This window comes from Onychostruthus taczanowskii, unplaced genomic scaffold, assembly GCF_017590055.1.
Source record: "Onychostruthus taczanowskii isolate IOZ18803 unplaced genomic scaffold, ASM1759005v1 scaffold133, whole genome shotgun sequence".
Classification (NCBI taxonomy): Eukaryota; Metazoa; Chordata; class Aves; order Passeriformes; family Passeridae; genus Onychostruthus; species Onychostruthus taczanowskii.
Window position 1 is genome coordinate 594,375 of NW_024498496.1, and position 20,036 is coordinate 614,410.

Below are 20,036 nucleotides of genomic sequence, written 5' to 3' on the forward strand. Positions count from 1 at the left end.
CTTTCCTAGTAAATGGTTCTTGTCTGGTTTCTCTTTTAAAGTTGTTTCATATACTGTCCTTAATAGAACTACATTCTGTTTCTGTTGATTTTTAGATATTTATTTAGTAGACTAAGTAGCCTGTTTTAAGAAAGCATATACCAGAATTTATACATGTCTTGCTAGGTTTTGAGTATACTTTTTAACTATATAGCACTTGTATTTTATTATGTACAGATGACTGCAGCTGAATTTCTGCTAGGTTTTCCCTACACAAAATAAATTTAATCTAATTTTTATAATTTATCTGTGGCCTTGTTCAACCAGTGTTTCTCTTTCTAACCTTCTCTTTTTCTGCTGTTGTCAGTCATGAAATATGTGTAACAGTCTTGCACTGGATCCTAAATAATGTCAGACTTTTAATAGTGGTAAGAAATTGACTGAATTTTATTACTGCATAGATGTTCAGAATTTTGCTATAAAAATTCATTTAAACATTGTTTTTGTATTAAATTGCTATATGCTTTATACCAAATGTACATCTCCAAAGAAATAACATAAACTATATATGTAGTCTGTACATTTATGTATTTCTGGAAATACATTCATTTCCCAGGAGTAATATGAAATTCTGTGACAAACTTTGTACAGAAAATAGAAATACAGACTTTTCCTGAGAGTATTTAGATTCTGACAGTTTTCACAGCTCATGGTGAAAGACTTTATCAACCTTCCTTCAATTTCATGAAAATTCTACATCGGAACTATAGTACAGAATTATTTTAACTTACAAAATATGAATCTAAATTATTTTAGACTCAGTTGAGTCAGAAGAGCTGGGATTACTTTCATTAGAGCACCTGCTTTGTACATAAGGCAGCACTCTATGTACTTACTAGCACTGAGTCCTTGCACAAGCTGAAGTTACTGCCATGATCCATCCAAGGTAATTATTCTGTATTTTACAAACATGATACTCTTGTAAACACAATGAAAGCTCAAGAGCAAGTAGCTACTTGCTAGAATATGTTCCTCAGATTTTTTTCTTCCTCAAAATAGCTTTATAAAAAAATGCCAAATTACCATTTTTTAATGCAGGCATTTTTTTTAGTCAGAATTTTTTGGTGAAGAGGTTACATCTAGACTACATCAGTAGCTTTGTGCCAGTGCAGCTGCTGTAGGATGGCAATAATGATATTGAAAACACGTCTTTCATGCCCTGGATTACAGCTTTTCTCTGAGTAAATAGAACAAATGAAGTTGCTTCTTTTTTTTTTTTCTTTTTTTTTTTTCTTCTTTTAATTGAGTTACTTTACTTTAGACCCTTAAACCAAAGGATAATCTTCTTGCACAGGATCGAGGAGATGAGTTCACTTACACTGGGAGTGGAGGTAGAGATCTTTCTGGCAATAAAAGAATTGGAGAACATTCATTTGATCAGACATTAACACACATGAATAGGTAAGTTTTGAAAATAAATTTTAAAGATATTCCAATACAAAGAGTTGGGTAGGAGGGCTTTAATTTAAAACTAACATTTTGCTGTATTTTTTCTCTTCTGTACATGCTGTTTTCATAAACAGCAATGCCTGTTGCTTCTAAGAGGTGTTTTATCAAGCATTATGATCTGTTGCTTTAAAGGAACACTCATCTCACAGTGATTTCACACAGTGAAATCCATTGCTGTATTGTTGTTGCAGCTTGCAGTCGTGCCTCTGGTTGAAATTGTTCTACAGTCACACTGAGAGGATTCTGTTTTTGTTAAATGAGAAATTTGTCAAAACTCTTGATCAGAAGTTTTCTAATTCTGGGTGTTTCTTTTTTTAAGTTTCTTCTCTCATGGGTAAATCAGTTATAAATTTAAGGAGGAAGAAAGCATGTTCCTTTTCCCATGATAAAATAATTATTTTCTATTTTGCTAGCCCTTTCTTTCATCATATTTTTCTATGAAAAGCAAGGAATTAGGGTGCAGCTTTATCAAAATAGGTACTTGAAAGAGAACATATATCCAGAGGGAGAATTAGACATCTCCCTGAAGTGTTTTTCCGTCCTTCAAAAGCTGGCCTGAACAAAGAGTACTCCATCCTTTTCTGTTTCTAAGAGTATAATCTGTTACATAACTGACCTCTGAACACCTGTGAGATGCTGAGAGTCACTGAGAACTTTCATTTGCTAGGTCTACATTTAGGTATGTTCTGCTACTCTCAGACAGGCTGGAGAGGGATGTTTTCAAGTTGTCTAGAGGAGAAAGAGGAAAAGCCTGACTTGGCTGCTGAGAAAGGGACGGGGAGGGGACACGTGATGTGAAAATGAACAAGATCAAGGAGGGAAGAAATATAGAAGTAGGTTTAAGCAATAGCTTTACAAGCATATTTAGTAAATAGAACAAAGTTGTTTTGGGACACAGAATTAAAGCTGTAGCCTTTAATGTCAGCATCTCCCTCCTCTTAGCAAATGAGAAATCCACAGGTAGAACTACTTAGCTGTGAAGGCATTAGTGCAGAAGGAGTTACAATGTGCTGCTCTCATTTACTGAGCTTGATACAAGTTTCAAGCACTTTGATACAGAAGATTATGACGACTCCATGTAGATGAATCTGTATTGGTTTTGCTTGTCCATATAGTTTTACAAGTTTTTTTTTATATGGGGAAAATTTTTAATGTTGGCATAGTGTGCTTGTCTCTTACTGTTCTCTACAATGTGGGTGCTATATTTGTACCATGTCTGTTTATAACCCATATAATTTATTTGTGTTGTGGCTGATTCTGAAGGGTTTTCAATCCCTTCAAGTCAGGCTGTGGGAGTAGAAATACTGTTTCTTACAGCAACTTGGTCATACTCTCTTGCTCCAGGTTTCTAGAAGAGGGTCTCTATGGGTAAATTAAAGCTTTTATTTAAAGCTAATTAAAGCTTTAATTAGCTACTATGATTCTTAGTTCTCCTCTGAGGTATTTTATGTATCATGTGAGAGAGGTATGGTATTTTGAGCTTTTTTGAATGGTTATTATGTACTTTTTTCTCTGTGTGTTTTTCATCATATCATTACTTTTGTGTTAAAAAGCCTTAAAGGCTATTGATAGGGGATAGCAACACAGAAAGTTTGCCTTTTATTATAATTTTAATTTCTTCTATTTAGGAAGGGATTAATTTTAAAAATTAATAATATTAAGTCTAAAAGGATTGGTTTGTTTTCTAGCAATTTCACATGAGTTTCCATCTGGAAACTCACAACATATTTAGTGTCCCCATCTTTTTTTCTTACCATGCATTTCAATGTGAATCTCATTGTTTCCATCAATTCTGCTAAAAAACATACTGAAAGGTCTATGCTGCTTGATAAAGCAAAATTAGACAAGGGAAACTCACATGACATAATTATGTTAACTCCCAAAACTCTGCTTGGTGAAGCAATCTCATTAATGAAGAATTTAAATGTCTTTCTAGGGCATTGGCCCTTAACTGTGATGCCCCACTGGATGATAAAAATGGAGCAGAGTCAAAGAATTGGAGAGCTGGTAAACCAGTCAGGGTAGTGCGCAGCTCAAAAGGACGGCGCATCAGCAAATATGCCCCAGAGGAAGGCAACAGATATGATGGTATTTACAAGGTATTCTGATCTCTACAACATAAAATTTCTTGTAATCTGTTTTAAAAAGCCTTATATGTGTTAGTCTGCAAATTCTTCATTATTACTTGAAAGAAATAGTTCCTTTTTTCTTTAGTAGAGCTTTTTAGCTTTAGTTTGTTCTGCAAAGTGAACCAAAATTAAATTATTCAGAGCAGTGATAATAGAACATAATCTGTAATAGGATACATAAGATTGAATATGTAAGTTGCTTTGCGTGTGCTTATTGAGTTAAATACATCTCTGAAATCTGATTATTTCATTATTTCTTCAGTCCTTCCAGCTGCATCCCAGCCTTTTGTTTGTTTGAAGGCTTCTTAGTTTCTGAAAAAAAGGAGTGTGCCTTTTAAGACCACTGTATTTATAAGAAATACAAAAATTTCACAGCTGAGGGAAGAACTTCTGTATATAATAATAATGTATAAATCAGTCTTGTAATTTCTTCTTGAACAATTAAAGTATGATGATGTGCATGTGTTTGATTTGTGATAAAATAGTGGCAGTAATTTTGTATTGTTCTTTAGGTGGTGAAATACTGGCCAGAAATTGGAAAATGTGGGTTTTTAGTTTGGCGCTATCTTCTGAGGAGAGATGATATTGAGCCTGCACCTTGGACTTCTGAAGGAATGGAGCGGTCAAAAAAGCTCGGTCTAAGTGTACAGGTTGTCATCAGGACTCGGACAGTTGTTTTTATTCTTAGTTCTAGTAAACAAAATCCAGAGAAAGAAATCAGTTAAATTAAAGCTCCCTTTTTTCCATGTGCTTCACTGTGGCAGCTTTTGGTACTAAAAACCATTATTATAAGCACATTGAAAGAATACTGTAATAGTGACACAGCAGATGGAACTGCAAATGAAGCTTTCTGCCCTAACAGTAAATTGGTTTGTCTATATGAATTGGAAAATCAGAATTTGTGTCCAGTTTTGTGATTCTTAGGCTGGAACAAATTTTTCTACAGGTGACTAGCGTCTGTCTGAGAAACTGAAAAAACAGTGCATTTTTAAGTATTTTTCTCTTCATGTGACCGAATAGTTTGTATAAATAGTGTATTTTAGCCACTGATATAGGCTGATCCATGAAAATTTTGGTATTGCAGAATCCATGAAAGATGAAAAGAAGGAAAGAATTAATATCTGTTCTTGGTAATGCAATGGTACGTTGCATTTTACAGCATACCACCATCTCCCCGATTTATAGTTTGTAAACACACAAGTACAGAAATACTGTTTAATACACATACACACATACACAGTATGGATTAGGTTCTTTGACTTGACTGTGCTTTCTTAAAGATAGGTACTAATTTAAATGTTTATCATATAGGATTTAAAAATTATTTTGTAACTATTTTACTATGTAGTCATAGGGATCTAAAATCTTTTAGAAGTTATTCCTTTTGGTATTTGGTTATTCCTGAATGTCAATGATTCTTGCTTTCAATCTGTTCTTTTTAATTTTAGTATCCAGAAGGTTATTTGGAAGCCATGGCTAGTAAGGAGAAGAAAGATAAGGTTAAAAAGCAAACTGCGAAACAAGAGCCAACCAGCCAAAGTAATGGAAACCAGAAAAGGACTATTGATGATGGTATTTATTTTTTACTCTTTTAGCATTCATCAGCAAAGTCTGTCATGTTACAATTGCCATGAACTAAGTCATGAAATCTTTGTGGAAGTGTGAAGCTGTTTGTGGTTGCACATATGAATGTGACTTTCTAAAGAGAAGCTGCTAGCAGTTTCCTCCATGTCTGACAAAAAAGACCAATCAGTAATTAGCTTTGAAAATTAACAATCTGTTGAACCACTAAGAAAACTGTACACGCCTCTGTGAAGACACTTGTTATAACAAGACGAAGAAGTCCACGAGGGTCTCTTTCCCTTCCGGCCGGCAAACAAATAACACAGCCAGCCCGGCCCTCGTCTCTGCCGGGCCGGGCCGGGCCGGGCCGGGCACGGGCAGCTCCTGCCGCGGGGCCGGGCTCCTTCCCGGGTAGCTCCCGGGCCCCATCACCGCCGGGCACGGGGAGGGGAGGCCGAGGCCGGGCCGGGCTGGTTTAGCTGCTGGCTTCTTGCCGCTGCTAAACCCTGCCCCCGCCGCCAGCCTGGGCCCAGCCGGGCCCCGGGAGCGGCTCCGAGCGGGGCTGGCTTTGCCCAGATTCTACCACCCCTAAAGTTCGTCCACAACCAGCAGGCCTGGGGGTCAGGGGGAAGCCATCGGCCCCCGGGAGTGCTGCTGCTGACTTCTAGCCCGGCTGCTGAGAGCGTAGCAGCTCCCTTCCAGGCCGCTGAAGAAATCCTCTACTGCAAACAACGCCAGCGCCACCCAGCAGAAATCACACAAGCATCTGCACATAACGGGTTAGTATCTTGCCAACCTGGGCAAGATACTAACCGGTTTTAGTACACAATTAAAACTTACAAACATCAGTTCTCTCTCTCTCGAGTGAAAGAAAAGGCAAGATTGAAGATACAGAGAGAACAACATGAAACATGAAAGTCAGTAAAAAGAAGTCAAGTCCCAGATGGGAGGGATTTAAAGAGATGCCTTAATTCTAGGCTAAAATCCTCTTATAAGGCTATGAAGAAGATATAATTGATACATCAGATTCTTTTTTCCCCTATAACCCATTACAAATATGAGGAGATGAACCGTTTGAATTGTAGATATCTAGCAAAAGCCTCCATGCTAAAGTAAGTATATGTTGAAATAGCTGTAGTCCCATGAGAAGTCTGAACAAAGAGTGATAATGACCCTATGCTCCCAGGGAGAGAAGAAGAAGACCTATGTTCCCATAAATGAAGATAATTTCAAAGACAGATACAGAAAACCTTTGCTCTTAAACAGCTCATCTTTAAAATAATACCCCATAAATTAACATGGCCCATAAACGCAGTTTTGGGAAAAACTGTAAAAATGGAAGGGACTTAATCATTACAGATTTTCCAGGCAACTGCTATTTGTAAAAATTAAAAGCTACAAGAGAACAGTATTCTTATAAAGAAGTCTCCATAAATTAACAAGAAGAGCACCTCTCCCTAAGTAGACTAAAAAAGACTATTCTAGAAGTAATAAACAGACTGGATATTTCTGTATGTTGTGAGTAGGAAAAAAAGTTGTAGGGAGAGGAGAAGTGTTCTAAAGGTTTTATTCTAATTCTTATTACTCTTTCTTTTAGTTACTGTTAATAAACTTTTCTTCATACCCTTTTCAAGTTTTGAGCCTAATTTGCCTTCCTCCTAATCCTGTCTCACAGCAAGAAATAAATAAGTATATTCTAGTGAATGCACTAGCATTTGGCCTACACGAAACCCACCACACTAATTAGTTTGGAATACTAATGTAAATTCATAAGCACATGCTCTTTAATTAAGTGGTAGTGTAGGGGTCTTGATCCTTTTTACTGCTCCTGCTGTGTTTTTTGCCCTCAAGCTCTGCAAAAAAAATGAAAATTCTTTTGTGCAACTGTGTGCTGCAATCCAAAACAATGATGTGTAGTATGAGTTGGAGTAGGAATTTGCTTGCTGCATTTCATGCATGTAATCCATATTAATCCATTTTTCCTTCTAGAAATAGTTTTGTCTTTCCCTTCTATTAGTTCAGACTAACACTGCTGTTACTGAGTCTGATGGTCACCGTCTTAAGCAGGTACAGAGGAGCCTACAAATACACCCAAAGCCATGAGGATGGGGGATGGAGGGAAAGGAGAAGCTTTCCAGCTGACCCAAGAGCAGCAATGGCTGATCAGAGAAGACTGCATGAACCAGAAGCTGTGGGATGAAGTACTTGCTTCTCTTAAGGAAGGACCAGTATGTTGCATGCATAATTTTTATTCTTTGCATTTTCTTTATATTATTAGGAGAAATCTTGAGACCCTCCTAAAACCTCCTTTGTTAAACTTTTGCTAAATATAGACTGTCTAGGGTTAGTTTTATTTGTAACACTTGTATTTCAAGAAGATGTCTAGCTTGTGCAATTTGCTCTTGAGAGATGGGTTAATGCCTCCACAATAGAGACCTTTTCTTGCTCAAAAACCATCCTGAAGTTAAAACTGCATTTTTATGTATTTTCATTTTTGAAGAGAGCATGTTTTCTCTGATATAATAAATGTATTTTTATGCTGTGCTAATGTCAGAAATCAGACATGAATAAAGGTGGTTTTAGTCACTAGGTTTTGTTTAAACAGAAAATAATTTTATGACATGTTCCCCAGAAACTGGATATGTCAGAAATCAGACATGAATAAAGGTCGTTTTAGTCATGCTAATGTCAGAAATCAGACATGAATAAAGGGGGTTTTAGTCACTAGGTTTTGTTTAGACAGAAAATAATTTTATGACAGGTTCCGCAGAAATATACGCCCCATCCCTCAAAGTGTTCAAGGCCAGGCTGGATGGGGCCATGAGCAACCTAGTCTAGTGGAAGATTCCCTGCCCATGGCATGGGGGTTGAAATAGGTGTTGTTTAAGGTCCCTTCCAACCCAAACCATTCTCTGATTATGTGATTCTGCAATTTGTAGAAGAGCAGGGAAATAAAGCCATTAAAGACCTGCTTCCTGATTACTTCTAGAAAGCTGTGCTCAGAGATATGATGGACTTAAGAACTTCTGGAAGTACATCATCTTTATGTAGTAAGTGGCATTTATGAGAACTGTAATAGCATTTGTCTCTTTTATTCCTGTGCCCTACATTAGAATTTTCTGAAGAAACTGGAACAATCCTTTATGTGTGTCTGCTGCCAGGAGTTGGTTTACCAGCCAGTGACAACAGAGTGCCTCCACAACGTCTGTAAAGTAAGAACAAACCACCTTGCTCTTTGCTGTTTTCTTGGCTCTGAGACACCAGTCACCAAAGCCATATGCATTTTAGAAAGACAATAATAATTGCATAACATTCTGAGCAAAAACAGGCAACAAGTTTCCATTCAGTGTTTCCTGTGTAAACACCTTAATTTTGTGTAATAAAGAGTGGAAGTGTGTTCCATATAGTTTCTGATAGACATAATGTGTGAGGTTTACCATTGCAGTCATGCCTTTGTGGCCAGTGGAGGTGCACTAGAAATTGGTTAGGTCCACAGGTTAGATTTTGGCACAGTATCAATGATTTAATTTTACATCATTTTACAAGAAATAAAACCAGATTTTATAATTTTATAACTCTTTCTTAAAAGTTGTGAAAGGGTGGAGGATAAATACCCTAGAAAGTTATTTGGGCTCATTCAGAGAAAGTTATGTTATCCTGTTAATCTTGGCATTGCTCATGTTTGGTAGGAGACCATGAATGTCAGTACTTTACTTATGTGTCTCAAAATCTTGATCAGTTGGAGATAATCCAAGAAGTGTGGAATCAAATCTGGACTAGAGTTAATTTTGTAGCATTGGTATGTACTGAATCCTAGTACAGTATGTGGTAATGCAAGGTTGCTGTTCAAGAAGATACCAGACCAATAAAAATCGGGGTGTTATTATGTGTGGCCTGCACATGTCAGGGAAGAATTATGTCTCTCTGAAAAACATAAGAAATGTTGTGGAGTTAAAATTTAGAATTGTAGAAATTGGAAAACCATGAAAAAAATAAAGAAGAGAAAGCTGAATGGCAACAAACCCAGAAAGCACAGTATTTGAAGATATCAGTACATATTTGAGATTACAGTATAACATCTAGGTAAAGTTGTAAGGAAGTTTGATAGTAAGCTGCTGTTGCTGTTTGGACAGAGATCTGCCCTGCCCTAAAAAATTTTAGATGCTCATCAGTCTGCAGTAAGGTAGTAAGGATGACAGCACAGATGCTAATATGTTGCAGATTGTATTATCCTACATATATCTGTAAGGCTAAACTGGGTCTATGCTGATGAGTTAGTTGGAGATTGCTACATAAACACTATACGTGGCATATTGATCTTCCTCTTGGTATGAAGGTCTGGAAAAGTATAGCCATCTGTGAAGCTATAAGGAAGCTAAGGATTGGCTGTGACTTGCAGGAAGGCATTAGTGGAAATGAAGGGGAAACCTCACTAGTGATTTAATTCTTCCCAAGCATGGAGAAGAGTTTCTTGGCTAGGACATTTTAGTCATGGGTGGAGTCAGCCACCAGGGGGCTTGGCAAAGACTTCTTTTTTTCTGGTAGTACAGCAAATTGTGCCTTTGGTTCATAGTGATTCCTTACTTTTTGCTGGTTAAGCTGTTGGTCTACAAGAAAGTTGTTGCAATTTACTTCTCTGTCTTTGTATGTCCTAGAGTTGTTTACAGCGCTCCTTCAGAGCCGAAGTGTTCACCTGCCCTGCCTGCCGCTATGACCTGGGGAAGGGCTACACCATGGCTCCCAACAAGATCCTGCAGACACTACTGGACCAGTTCTTTCCGGGTTACAGTAAAGGGCGATGATATGCTCAGTTCCTTCTGTACTTCTCCCAGTGACTTTATAGACAGTAAAGGGGAATAAACATGGGAATTCAGCAGTGGACTAGCCGGCTTGATGGGACTCAATATATTGTCACTTTTTGAAGCACCTAACCCTCTTACCCTCATAGCCATTTCTTGGTGTTGTGAGAACTCTAATTCTCAGCTGTCTTTTAACATCAAGGGTAGTTTTGGCCAGTTAACTAACAGTTTTTAAAGAAGGAGAAAAAAAAAAGAGAAAAATAAAAGCCTCAGCTCTTACTGGCCTAGCTGATGCTTAATTTATGATTTGTTTTTTTGTGACTACCTCAGGACAGAGGAAAGTAAATTGTGTCAAACAATGAAACAATGTTGGGGATAAAAAATAGTTAGTGATGTTTTAGCTACACACTGCCTCCTAAATATTAGTTGTGCCTGGTCCATGTGGTTTGATTTACAATAAAAAATAACCCAATAACTAAATACAAACCAAAAGAAAAACCCACGAAAAACCAGGAAAAATAAATAGATTCAGCACTTAAGCCATTTGTATTAAACAGCAAATTCTGTGGTGTGCATAATCCCTTTTTTGTCTTTTTCTTCTATTATGCTGTATTTTTTTGCAAGAACGGGCTGATTTTTAGTCTATTTTTGTGAGCTTCATTGTGCTTTTCTTGTATCTTATGCAAGTTGACTACTAATGACTAATGAGAACAATATGAATGCATTGTTGCTGCATTAGTGTAAAGTGATCTGTGTTTTTTGCACTTAAAGAGAGTATTCAAGACACTCTAATTGTGTAAAAAATAGTTCATATTAAAAAAGCCACTTCTGTATTAGTTAAACTGTATGCTTTTAGTAGGTCTTGTATCAGTGGCAATACATCTACACAGCATTAAAGGCAGTGCTAGCTAGGGTTCAAATCGCTTCATATTGTGATCTGAAATTTTATATACAATATATCCCTCCCCCAAAATATACCTTATTAAATATTTTATGATTCAGAACATTTGCTAATTTTGTTTTTACTACTATCCACTTAATTAAGTAATGAGATTTTTACAGAATTTATTTTTCAGATTACTAAATGCTTTCCTTAGGTCACCTTATTTTTCAGGTGTGAGGCTTTATATTCCTTAACTAACTTCTCAGTGAAAAGAACACTTAATTTTAAAAAAGGCCAAACTCCAAACCAAGATCCAGTGGTGTTGTTGATAACCAAGGACTCGCTCACAGCCTGTAGCAGTGCTCTGTCCATGTCCCAGAGTGGGAGGGAGCCCTGCCTGTCACGTAGAGCTGTCATAGGCACAGCTGAGAGCTGTGGGATTCCTGCACAGTGGTTGGCCAGGTGGATGAGTCAAATTCCCTGTGTAGGCACTGAGGTTGCAGTGACAGCCTGTGGCCCACAGTGCTACAGGTAGCTCAGAATTTCTGGAGAGAACGATGTGATTTCACCTTCGTAGCAGCCATTGCATCTCATGAGCGGTAGCTCGTAAGACTTGTGGCCTCCAACCTTTTATTTGAGTACTGTAAAATATTTTAATGCTTTGTTTTCCATTGGATAGATTTTACCAATTAATTCACAAGCTAAATTTTGTCTGTTTGAGATCAACAGTGGGAAGTTATCTGCTTTATACAAAAACACGTAAACCAATTTTTAATTTTTTTTTCTTTCAGTGACATAATCAAGCAACATGAAACTGTTTTTAACAAACATTAAAGTAGCTTGTCAAGACTGGGGAATTAGACTGGCAACAGAGAAAGACTGTCCTTTCCTCACACTGTAAATTTGCAGTGGCTTTTCTTGATATTTTACATCCTTAGTACTATATCAATAGCTACTGAAAGATACCCTTTCCAATAGTGAATTCTAGAGTAAAAACGTCTGATTTTCTCCACTATGTATTGAGGCGATTTAGCATGTAAGTGCAGCTTTTCACATAAAAACTAGTGTCTGGCCTGACTTAGCTTTAATGAAAGCCATTCCTGTCTACTATCATCTGTAGTCTCTTTGTGTAAAGCCCCCCACTGAAGTCATAAGGTAGGTAATGAAAAAGTTGCAGTCCCAAAACTTTCACTGTAAAAGACACAAAGTTTGCAGTACATAAAATATTGCTGTAAACAGCAGCCTCATTTGTGTCTCTTCAGAGTTCCCAGGCTGAGTGTGCATGTAGATCTTCAAGAAGAGGTTGAGTAGTGGGGTGGTTGTAAGGTGCAGAACTGTGTGGTCCTTTTCTGTGTTCCCAGTGTTGCTTAGTGCCCACTTCCTAAGTCACCAAAATTGTGCTTTAAGTGGCTGAATGAATTGGTCCTTTCAGGGGTGCTCACGTACATCAGACAGCTCTGCATGGACCTGTGCAAGTTCCTTTCAAGTGTAACTAGTGAGAGGATTAGTTTTATGTAAGTTTGATCTGGAACATGCTGGAAAAGGCTCCTGTTTAAGGTTGAGCTTTGGTTACTGGGTGATTTAATGTGGCACTTTGTGTTGCAGGAGGGCTCTGGTCTCCTTAAGCTCTTGGAGCTTCAGTTGTGAATCAGTTTTTACACAAGCTGTAGATAAAGTAGGGCAAACTGAGTGCTCTGTATAAAAAAGTGCCAGAGAGTGACTTGAGAAGCTGTGGAAAGAAAACAGTTTTTTACCCAAGATTTAAGTAATACTGAGCAGTTCACAGTCTTTTATGCCTTCATGGTCTTTTATGCCTTCTCCAGAATAAGAGAGAATTAGATGGAACTACTAAGAAAAAATGATGTGATACAGAACAAGATTAAGTTTGTTACTGCTTGATAAAATGGATCATTCTGGCTCATTGAAAAAACATCAGAGAGTTATTTAAATATTAATCTCTGACAGTATTTTCCTTTGTGTAAGTTTATTGCTGCTGTGGCAATTGTCACAAATCAGAACTTAAGTTCCATAATTTCCTACTGCTCTTTTGGACAAATACAGCTGAAAAGTTTAAATCCAAAACATGACAACACTTAAAATTCTGACCAATTTTATTAGAGTACTAACACTGATAGGTAAAAAAATCAGTATGAAATATTAACAGCAGCAATGCTAGTTAGTGGTAATATGTGAAGTAAATTTAAAAAATCTACTTCATCATTTTTTTACAAAATATAAACAATCCCGCAGTTAATATTTATTAGTATTGCCTTACGTATCTGCATCTTTTCTACTTTTTTAACTGTATGTCCCACGCCACCTTGCAAATTTGGCGTTAATAGTTTCAACTTTAGCATGAAACAGACAAAATTGTAAATCAAGGCAACTTCCAACATCAACTGCTGTGGAACAATCACATTTTGTTTACACCTAACATACTGATTGTATTTACATTTTAACTGAGCAGTGTTCAATGAACAAACATGGTGATTATTCAAAATATACACTATATAAATATCCCCAGGAAATCAGGAAAGGGCCGTTCTGATGGAGTTAAAAATGCAGGCAGCTGGAAGCAATCTTAGGAAGATGCTCTCTTCTGTTCAGAAAATGGAGATTCATAGGCTTCCATCGGTGGGCAGGTACAAACCAGATGTTGATCTCCATATATGTCATCAATGCGAGCAATTGTGGGCCAAAACTTGCTTTCAGGCTTCACAAATGGCTAAGAGAGATAAAAGAACCCAAGCATCTTAATTTTTCCACCAAATAAATCTACAAAATTATAATAGACATTAGGAGCTTGAAGAATTACAAGTGCTGTGAAAATGGATTTTTTAGGTGAAGTCATCCTTCAAGTCTTTTTGCAGTCCCTGAAAGTTAACAAGCATGTGTAACAGAAGTGATAGTTAAAAGAATGCTTAGATTTTCAAAAAAGTATGGTCATGTCCTCTAACACATGCCTGCAAAGAAGCAGTTTTCATGAGATAAAAGAAAACTTTACTATCCTTTGAACAACTGGCTTTCACAAAGGAATGAAGGAAAAGCAGAAGACACTGCTGTGCTGTTCAGTATAGCTACAATATAATACTTAAAGGAAAGTTGAATGGTGGGGTAGTTGAATTCTTCCTCTTTGAAACAGTACATGTCACTAAAATACTTGCAATTAAGATTCAGAGCAGAAAGGTTGGTTACACGTACATTTAGCTGCTATGACTGTGAAAGCAATTAAGAAGTCTGATATCAGTGTGCAGCTCCAATCCGACCTTTATTTGTAGCAAGTCCACATTGGTGTCGCTTTCTCCATGCTAACCTTGGGGAATCTAGTCACACCTTATGCAAGTTCTTTTGAGCAAAGCTTTGAATGTCAGCATGTGGGACTCTGTTTTGGGAGCCTTTGGTGCAGTATGTCAGAGCTAAACAGGCTGTTTCCAATAGGAATGAGTATTCAGTGTTGAAGTGCTAGGATTCAGAAATCCAGGTCTGCACCTATGTGTGGAGACTTTATTTTTGAGCTCTTCTTTTCTTGTCTATAAAGTTAAACTAATGAAACTGTGGTAGAGAGAGCTCACACACTTAAAAACTGAGCAACAATATAATGGCTCTGAAGTTTTCATTCTTACCACATTACTTCATCTCCAACTAAGAAACTACGGAGCACAAAGCATATTTATATATTACCACACTACGAAGTTCCCATTATATACTCACCAGTGGGAATGCTGCCACTTCTCTGGAGTAGGGACGATCCCACTTGGAAGAAGTGACACAGTTCAAAGTATGTGGTGACATCTACAAGACACAAGACATGTTGAGAACAAGGAATTACTGATTTCTGTTGAACATAGTGTGAAGCCTTCTTCAAGTTCACATTACTACAAATAAGTAATTACTGTCTAGAGAACACTGTTCATCTGGGGGCGAAAAAGGCAGATTTAAACCAGGAGGCAAGTCAGTATTTGGATTTTTTTTCAGTTTGCCTAAAGATGCTACCCAAGGCTTGAATATGCTTTTGGCTTTTCACTAAACTTAAAAGTCAGTACAGCATTAAGAGTGGAACAGAACTTGACCTGATACTGGCATTGCTAAAATAATTCAGTCTTGATTTTATTATTAATGTTAAGGTCATTCCACTTTCCATCTTCAGCCAGTGAAATAAGCATCTCTCCTTTGTTACTTTGAGATGACCTCGAAATATAAAATAAGTGCTTGTGGAAATAACTTTCTCTGCTCTGTCAGTAAGACTTCTCACTTGAAAAAGTCAAAATTCAAATTTTGAAAAAGTTGAAGGTTTCTCAAGAAAGTCTTGTGCTCATTGTTGTGACCCATTACTTTTGAGAGTACTGAAAGACAAGGAAGTGGGCATCTGCAGACTCAAGGGTTAGGCTGATGCTGGTACCTTGCTCTACATGCCATCTTACCTTTAGTGGGTTAATTTGGGGGTCCATCCTGCCCTCCTCTATTTCAGCAATTTCCTGCCGAATACTGATCATGGCATCACAAAACCTGTCCAGCTCTGCTTTGTCTTCAGACTCTGTAGGTTCAATCATAAGTGTCCCAGCCACTGGCCAGGACATGGTTGGAGCATGAAAACCTGGTGACAATACCAAAAATCAGTCACAGATAGTAGGGTATGAGGTAATACATGCATTAGCTATCAGCAGATTCACAAATTCAGTCCTTTCTCTACAAAAATCTAGAGACCGAATTCACTGGTAATGTTGGCTCTGTACTTTAGACGAAAGATAAATTTTTGGAGTATCTTCATTTTCAGCACTGAAGGGTAACACCACTGTATTATTTACAATAGAACTACACACAGATTTAGTGAAACAGTTTATTAAAAAGGAACTTTAATATACTCATCTAACTCACCTCTGTACCTACTGAAGAGTCTGTTGAAGTGGTGCACAATATTTAAGACTCACTTACAAAGAGCAGGAAAGGTGGGGTTTTTAGTATCACAATTAGGCTTTGGATTATTTCACCAAAGAGTTATTACTGGTTAGGGTTTTAACAGCTTTCATGCATTTTCATTAGAAGCAGTTCTGTAAGATCAAGTAGTTCAATGGGTCCTCTTGTCTGGCAGCCAAAAGGCATCCACAATCAGATCCTTAAGAGCATGTGTACAAAACTGCATAAACTGTATCAGGATGGAACTGTTCAAATCCTATTATCTCCTTTAAAAGTTTGGGGTTTTTTGCCTCCCTGTTTTGTTTTGTTTTGCTTTGTTGGAATCTTATTAAGCTTTTGGCTTTGACCCACTTGCTCCAAAGAGTTGAGAGTCATGTAATCAATAATTTGATGGGGCAGCTTACAAAACTGTGAAGTAGCAGCAGAGTCAGTAGTACCTGCTACAAGTCAGTATATGCAAATATCTCAAATATCTCTTGAAGCCCTTAAAGAAAATGAGGAAGCCTGAAATAATTGTGACAGATTCACCATCCATAAGCACAGAACTCGAATGTTTGTATCTCCCTTTGGAAGAGATTTAGAAAATTTTCACTTGCACTGCTATTTTAAATAATAAACATTTGACTTACCATAATCTTGAAGCCTTTTAGCAAGATCTACGGCTTCAATGTTTGCTGTTTTTTTGAAAGGTCTTGTATCCAAAATGAATTCATGGGCTACATAACCTGTAAACAAAAAGTGAGATCTCCTATTAAGTAAGACTAGTGAGAACACTAGTCTTACTTTATAGGAGAACAATGCAATTTAACAACCTGTATTCTGATTGGTTTTGTGGAGAACATGGCAAAAAGACAGACGCAAAAATATCCAAAACCTCAAATCTGAGAAATTATCAGGTAAGAGATATACAACTCAGTTTTTGAAGACTGACCCTTTGAGTCCCACATCATATTAAGAAGAGGTCTCATTTACAAGATCAGAACTAGGAATGAGTGATCAAAGTAGCTCCTACAATTTACAATTTCTCTGAAAAAATGATTAGATTTGTCAATGGTCCAACACCATTTGGGTTTTAGGCTATCTTAAATTAAGATAATCAGTTTTATCTTATGCCAGAGCAAAGCTCAAATCTTCCGTTATAGAGAAGCTAAAGACACAAGTTGTCTGTATTTATATCCATGATTCTGGAGAACCTTACATTACATTGTTAAATCCTTCAAAATTTGCAATTTTTATTCACTTTTATTAAAGTACAGCTTGCAGGTTTTACCAAGGTGTATGTATTAAAGTGAAGATACAGATTTTGGAGATAATATATATTCTACTCAAATGTTCTTCAATGCTGTTCAGCTTAAACGAGTAAACTAAGTTCTCTGATTGTTACACTACTGCCACAATAATTTTTTCATTTCTTCTTCATTACTTCATTACTGTCCTGTTGCAAGACTGGAGAGCCAAAATAGGGAACCAGAATGTAGCTGAAATATCATGCATTGCCAAAGGAATTCTATCTGATCTCACAAAAGTGAACAAGGAGCAGAAATGAGGGAAACTTGCTGGGAATTTTTTTTCAGAGGAAGTGTGCAAGAGAAAGTACAGGTCCAAAAATTACTTTCAATTCTTAAATTGTTGCATCACTGGTTATGGAGATTTGGAAGTCTCATCTTGGTTGCTTTTCCTTTTTCTATCAATCTGCCATTAAATTTCAAGGAGAACAATCTAATGATTTACTCTATCTTTTGGCATCATCTTTTTCTAATTACAAACAGATATTACTTTTCTACTTCCAAGTATCTCAATTTCATTGCAATACATCCACAGAAGTGTGGCAGGTTCTCTCCTTGTGAGCAACATCAAGAGAAGTTGAAATCAGCAGTCACATAGCATTAAAAAAAAAAAAAAACTGTGTTGGAAGCAACTTCTACATGAGGAAAAAAACCCAAAAAAAACCAAAAAAATGGTAGAAGAAAAGAAATTGTCCAATACTTACCTCTTGCTCCTTTGAAAAGGATTTTGTAGTGTTTCTCTAGCCTCTTTGCCATGTAATTTGCATTTAGTATAGCAATCTCAGAAGCATGCTTCAGACCCTTTGCTCCCATTGTCTGAAAGAAAAATAACACAAAGAAACCGATCTAAAACAGGTCCAAAACAAGCAAAGTATGCTCCTGCATGACAGAGAGCAGCACCTCAATGCACCTGGCTGGTTCTAAGGCAGTCACTCTGCTGATGCACTTTTCCACACAACACTCACAGAGAAGCACTGGATATTGACTGAGGCCACCTTTGGTGTATGTAGTTTATGGGAGTGTCTACTGTTAGAGAGGTTTAGCTTGAAGTCCACAAGTGAATGACCCAAACCTTTCCTCAAACCATGAAGCTTTGAACTGAATAGAAAAAAGAGAACACAAATAATGTCAGAAGGCACAGGCTGCCTGTCTCCATCCCACATCAACACTGTCCAGAGAACTTTAGGTGAGACAATGTAAATAGATCACATTTTGCACTGTGAGGAAAAAGCTCCCCTTAAAAATGTCTAATGGATTAAATATTCTATGGGAATGGGAACCAGCTTAGAGTCACAAGTGATTTTTACCCACAGCTGTAAAAGGAAATTGCACCAGTTCATATTTGCTCATTTGGAATTCCAGGAGAGCTGTTTTCCCCAGCAGAAGAAGTTTCCATGGTTAGAGTATCATACTGGCAACAAAGTACTCTGAATGGCACTGCCCTTAAGTTCACCCTTCTCCAACTCTGTCACTGGAAGCATTAAATGTAGCTCAAGAGTCCCAGCACACCCTCCTATCAAATAGAATTTCAATCTACAGTCATCTCTGTTGACTAAATATTGCCATACATGTAGCCAAATATTTGCTGGCTTATCACTAAATTGCAAGAGATTAACAAAATACATAGATCACCATCAAGCTGTCTCACATGTAAAACCAAAACTAAGTTCAGTTTTCAAACCCAGTTAAATCCTCTGGAATTCAAGATATTGTAAAATTGAATGTTCTCTATATGTCAAGTTTAACAATACTGAATCATAAAATTAAAAATACTCTGGCAGAACAGTAATTTAAACATGAAAACTTCAGTGTCAGAAAGTGGAAACCTGTAGTTTTTCTGCCTGCACTTATCTCAAGACTATTACAGACAAGAGGTAGACAAGTTAGATACATCAGTTGTCCTGATGTGACTGGATTGTCATCACTTCATTTCACTGCATTTCAGCCTGTGCAAACGTCTTACAATGAGTTGCTCTTAAACCTGTTCATGTGGTTCCAGTAGTCACTGGAATTGAAAGAGAAACAGAACCTCAGCTGATACTCCTTATAAAAATCTACGCACCTTGATATACACCCAGGAAATTGGCAATATAGCACTGGAACCCCAAGGTGCAGCGCTGACAGTACCCAAAGGACATGCATCCTTATCCGGCTGTATTTTGATCACAGGGTGGGTGGGCAAGTAGGGAGCCAAATGTTTCTTCCTAAAACAAAAACATTGATTTTAGAGATTAAATACATGTTCCTGTGTTACCATATCTGGACAGTTTCAGCAGTAGTTTCTCTTCACCTTGATTCCAGTCACAGTCCTCTAGAAAGTCTGATCTGTGCCTTCTTCAAAAGAAGGTTTATTACACAACCAGTGCCAGTGGAGGATGGCACTCAGTTTTTCTACCTATCACAAGATATTAATGGCGTTATCCAAATAAAAATTACTTTCTTTAGACAAGCAAGATTTTCTTCCTTTAAGGGAATAAGAATGCTGCATGCAATAGATTCACACAGCTTGTGTAGCACTTCTGTGTTCTGGACTGCATGCAGTATTATAAACCCTCAAAGTCCATTTCTTACTCAGAAAACAGATTGCTGAGTGAGATTTACCATACACACTAGAAGGCCAACATGGAAGCCAGGCTTTGGGGATACAGGTGAACACCACCATTCCTGAGATCAGCGCATGACTGTGCTGGAGAAGGACAGATGCTTGCAACCAATATAACACTTCTCCCAGCCATGACTCTGTTCTGAAGTGAACCCCAACCAAGATTCACTAAGGTGTATATATATTTATTTTTTTTATTTTTTAATTTTTTTTTTTTTTTAAGGAAAGGCTAATATAGAGATACCCACACTCCAATTGGTCCCATTCCAGGTCCTCCTCCTCCATGGGGAATGCAAAAGGTTTTGTGAAGATTTAAGTGAGAGACATCAGAGCCATAATCTCCAGGACGACACAGACCAACCTGTAAAGGGA

At 37.4% G+C, this 20,036-nt stretch overlaps 2 protein-coding genes across 7 annotated transcripts in view; one reads left to right on the top strand and one right to left on the bottom strand.

The window, feature by feature from the left end:
- UHRF2 (ubiquitin like with PHD and ring finger domains 2) overlaps positions 1-10,976 on the top strand; it is an 82,379-nt gene extending 71,403 nt beyond the window's left edge. For 3 of the 6 annotated variants that reach the window (XM_041396949.1, XM_041396953.1, XM_041396954.1), the window contains 7 exons: positions 1,301-1,440; positions 3,425-3,587; positions 4,130-4,267; positions 5,066-5,189; positions 7,245-7,408; positions 8,294-8,392; positions 9,836-10,976. In XM_041396949.1, the coding sequence (XP_041252883.1) occupies positions 1,301-1,440; positions 3,425-3,587; positions 4,130-4,267; positions 5,066-5,189; positions 7,245-7,408; positions 8,294-8,392; positions 9,836-9,982 (975 nt within the window). In that variant the 3' untranslated portion in view covers positions 9,983-10,976. The remainder of the gene's footprint in view (positions 1-1,300; positions 1,441-3,424; positions 3,588-4,129; positions 4,268-5,065; positions 5,190-7,244; positions 7,409-8,293; positions 8,393-9,835) is intronic. The other 3 variants (XM_041396950.1, XM_041396951.1, XM_041396952.1) reach the window with 3 other exon arrangements.
- A 1,975-nt stretch (positions 10,977-12,951) lies between these two features.
- Positions 12,952-20,036, bottom strand: part of GLDC (glycine decarboxylase) — a 39,229-nt gene continuing 32,144 nt past the window's right edge. Inside the window, exons 19-25 of the mRNA XM_041396984.1 lie at positions 19,913-20,025; positions 19,125-19,266; positions 17,767-17,878; positions 16,406-16,501; positions 15,284-15,456; positions 14,574-14,654; positions 12,952-13,587 (exon numbers count right to left, since the gene is read on the bottom strand). Coding sequence (XP_041252918.1) covers positions 13,444-13,587; positions 14,574-14,654; positions 15,284-15,456; positions 16,406-16,501; positions 17,767-17,878; positions 19,125-19,266; positions 19,913-20,025 — 861 coding nt within the window. The 3' untranslated portion in view covers positions 12,952-13,443. The remainder of the gene's footprint in view (positions 13,588-14,573; positions 14,655-15,283; positions 15,457-16,405; positions 16,502-17,766; positions 17,879-19,124; positions 19,267-19,912; positions 20,026-20,036) is intronic.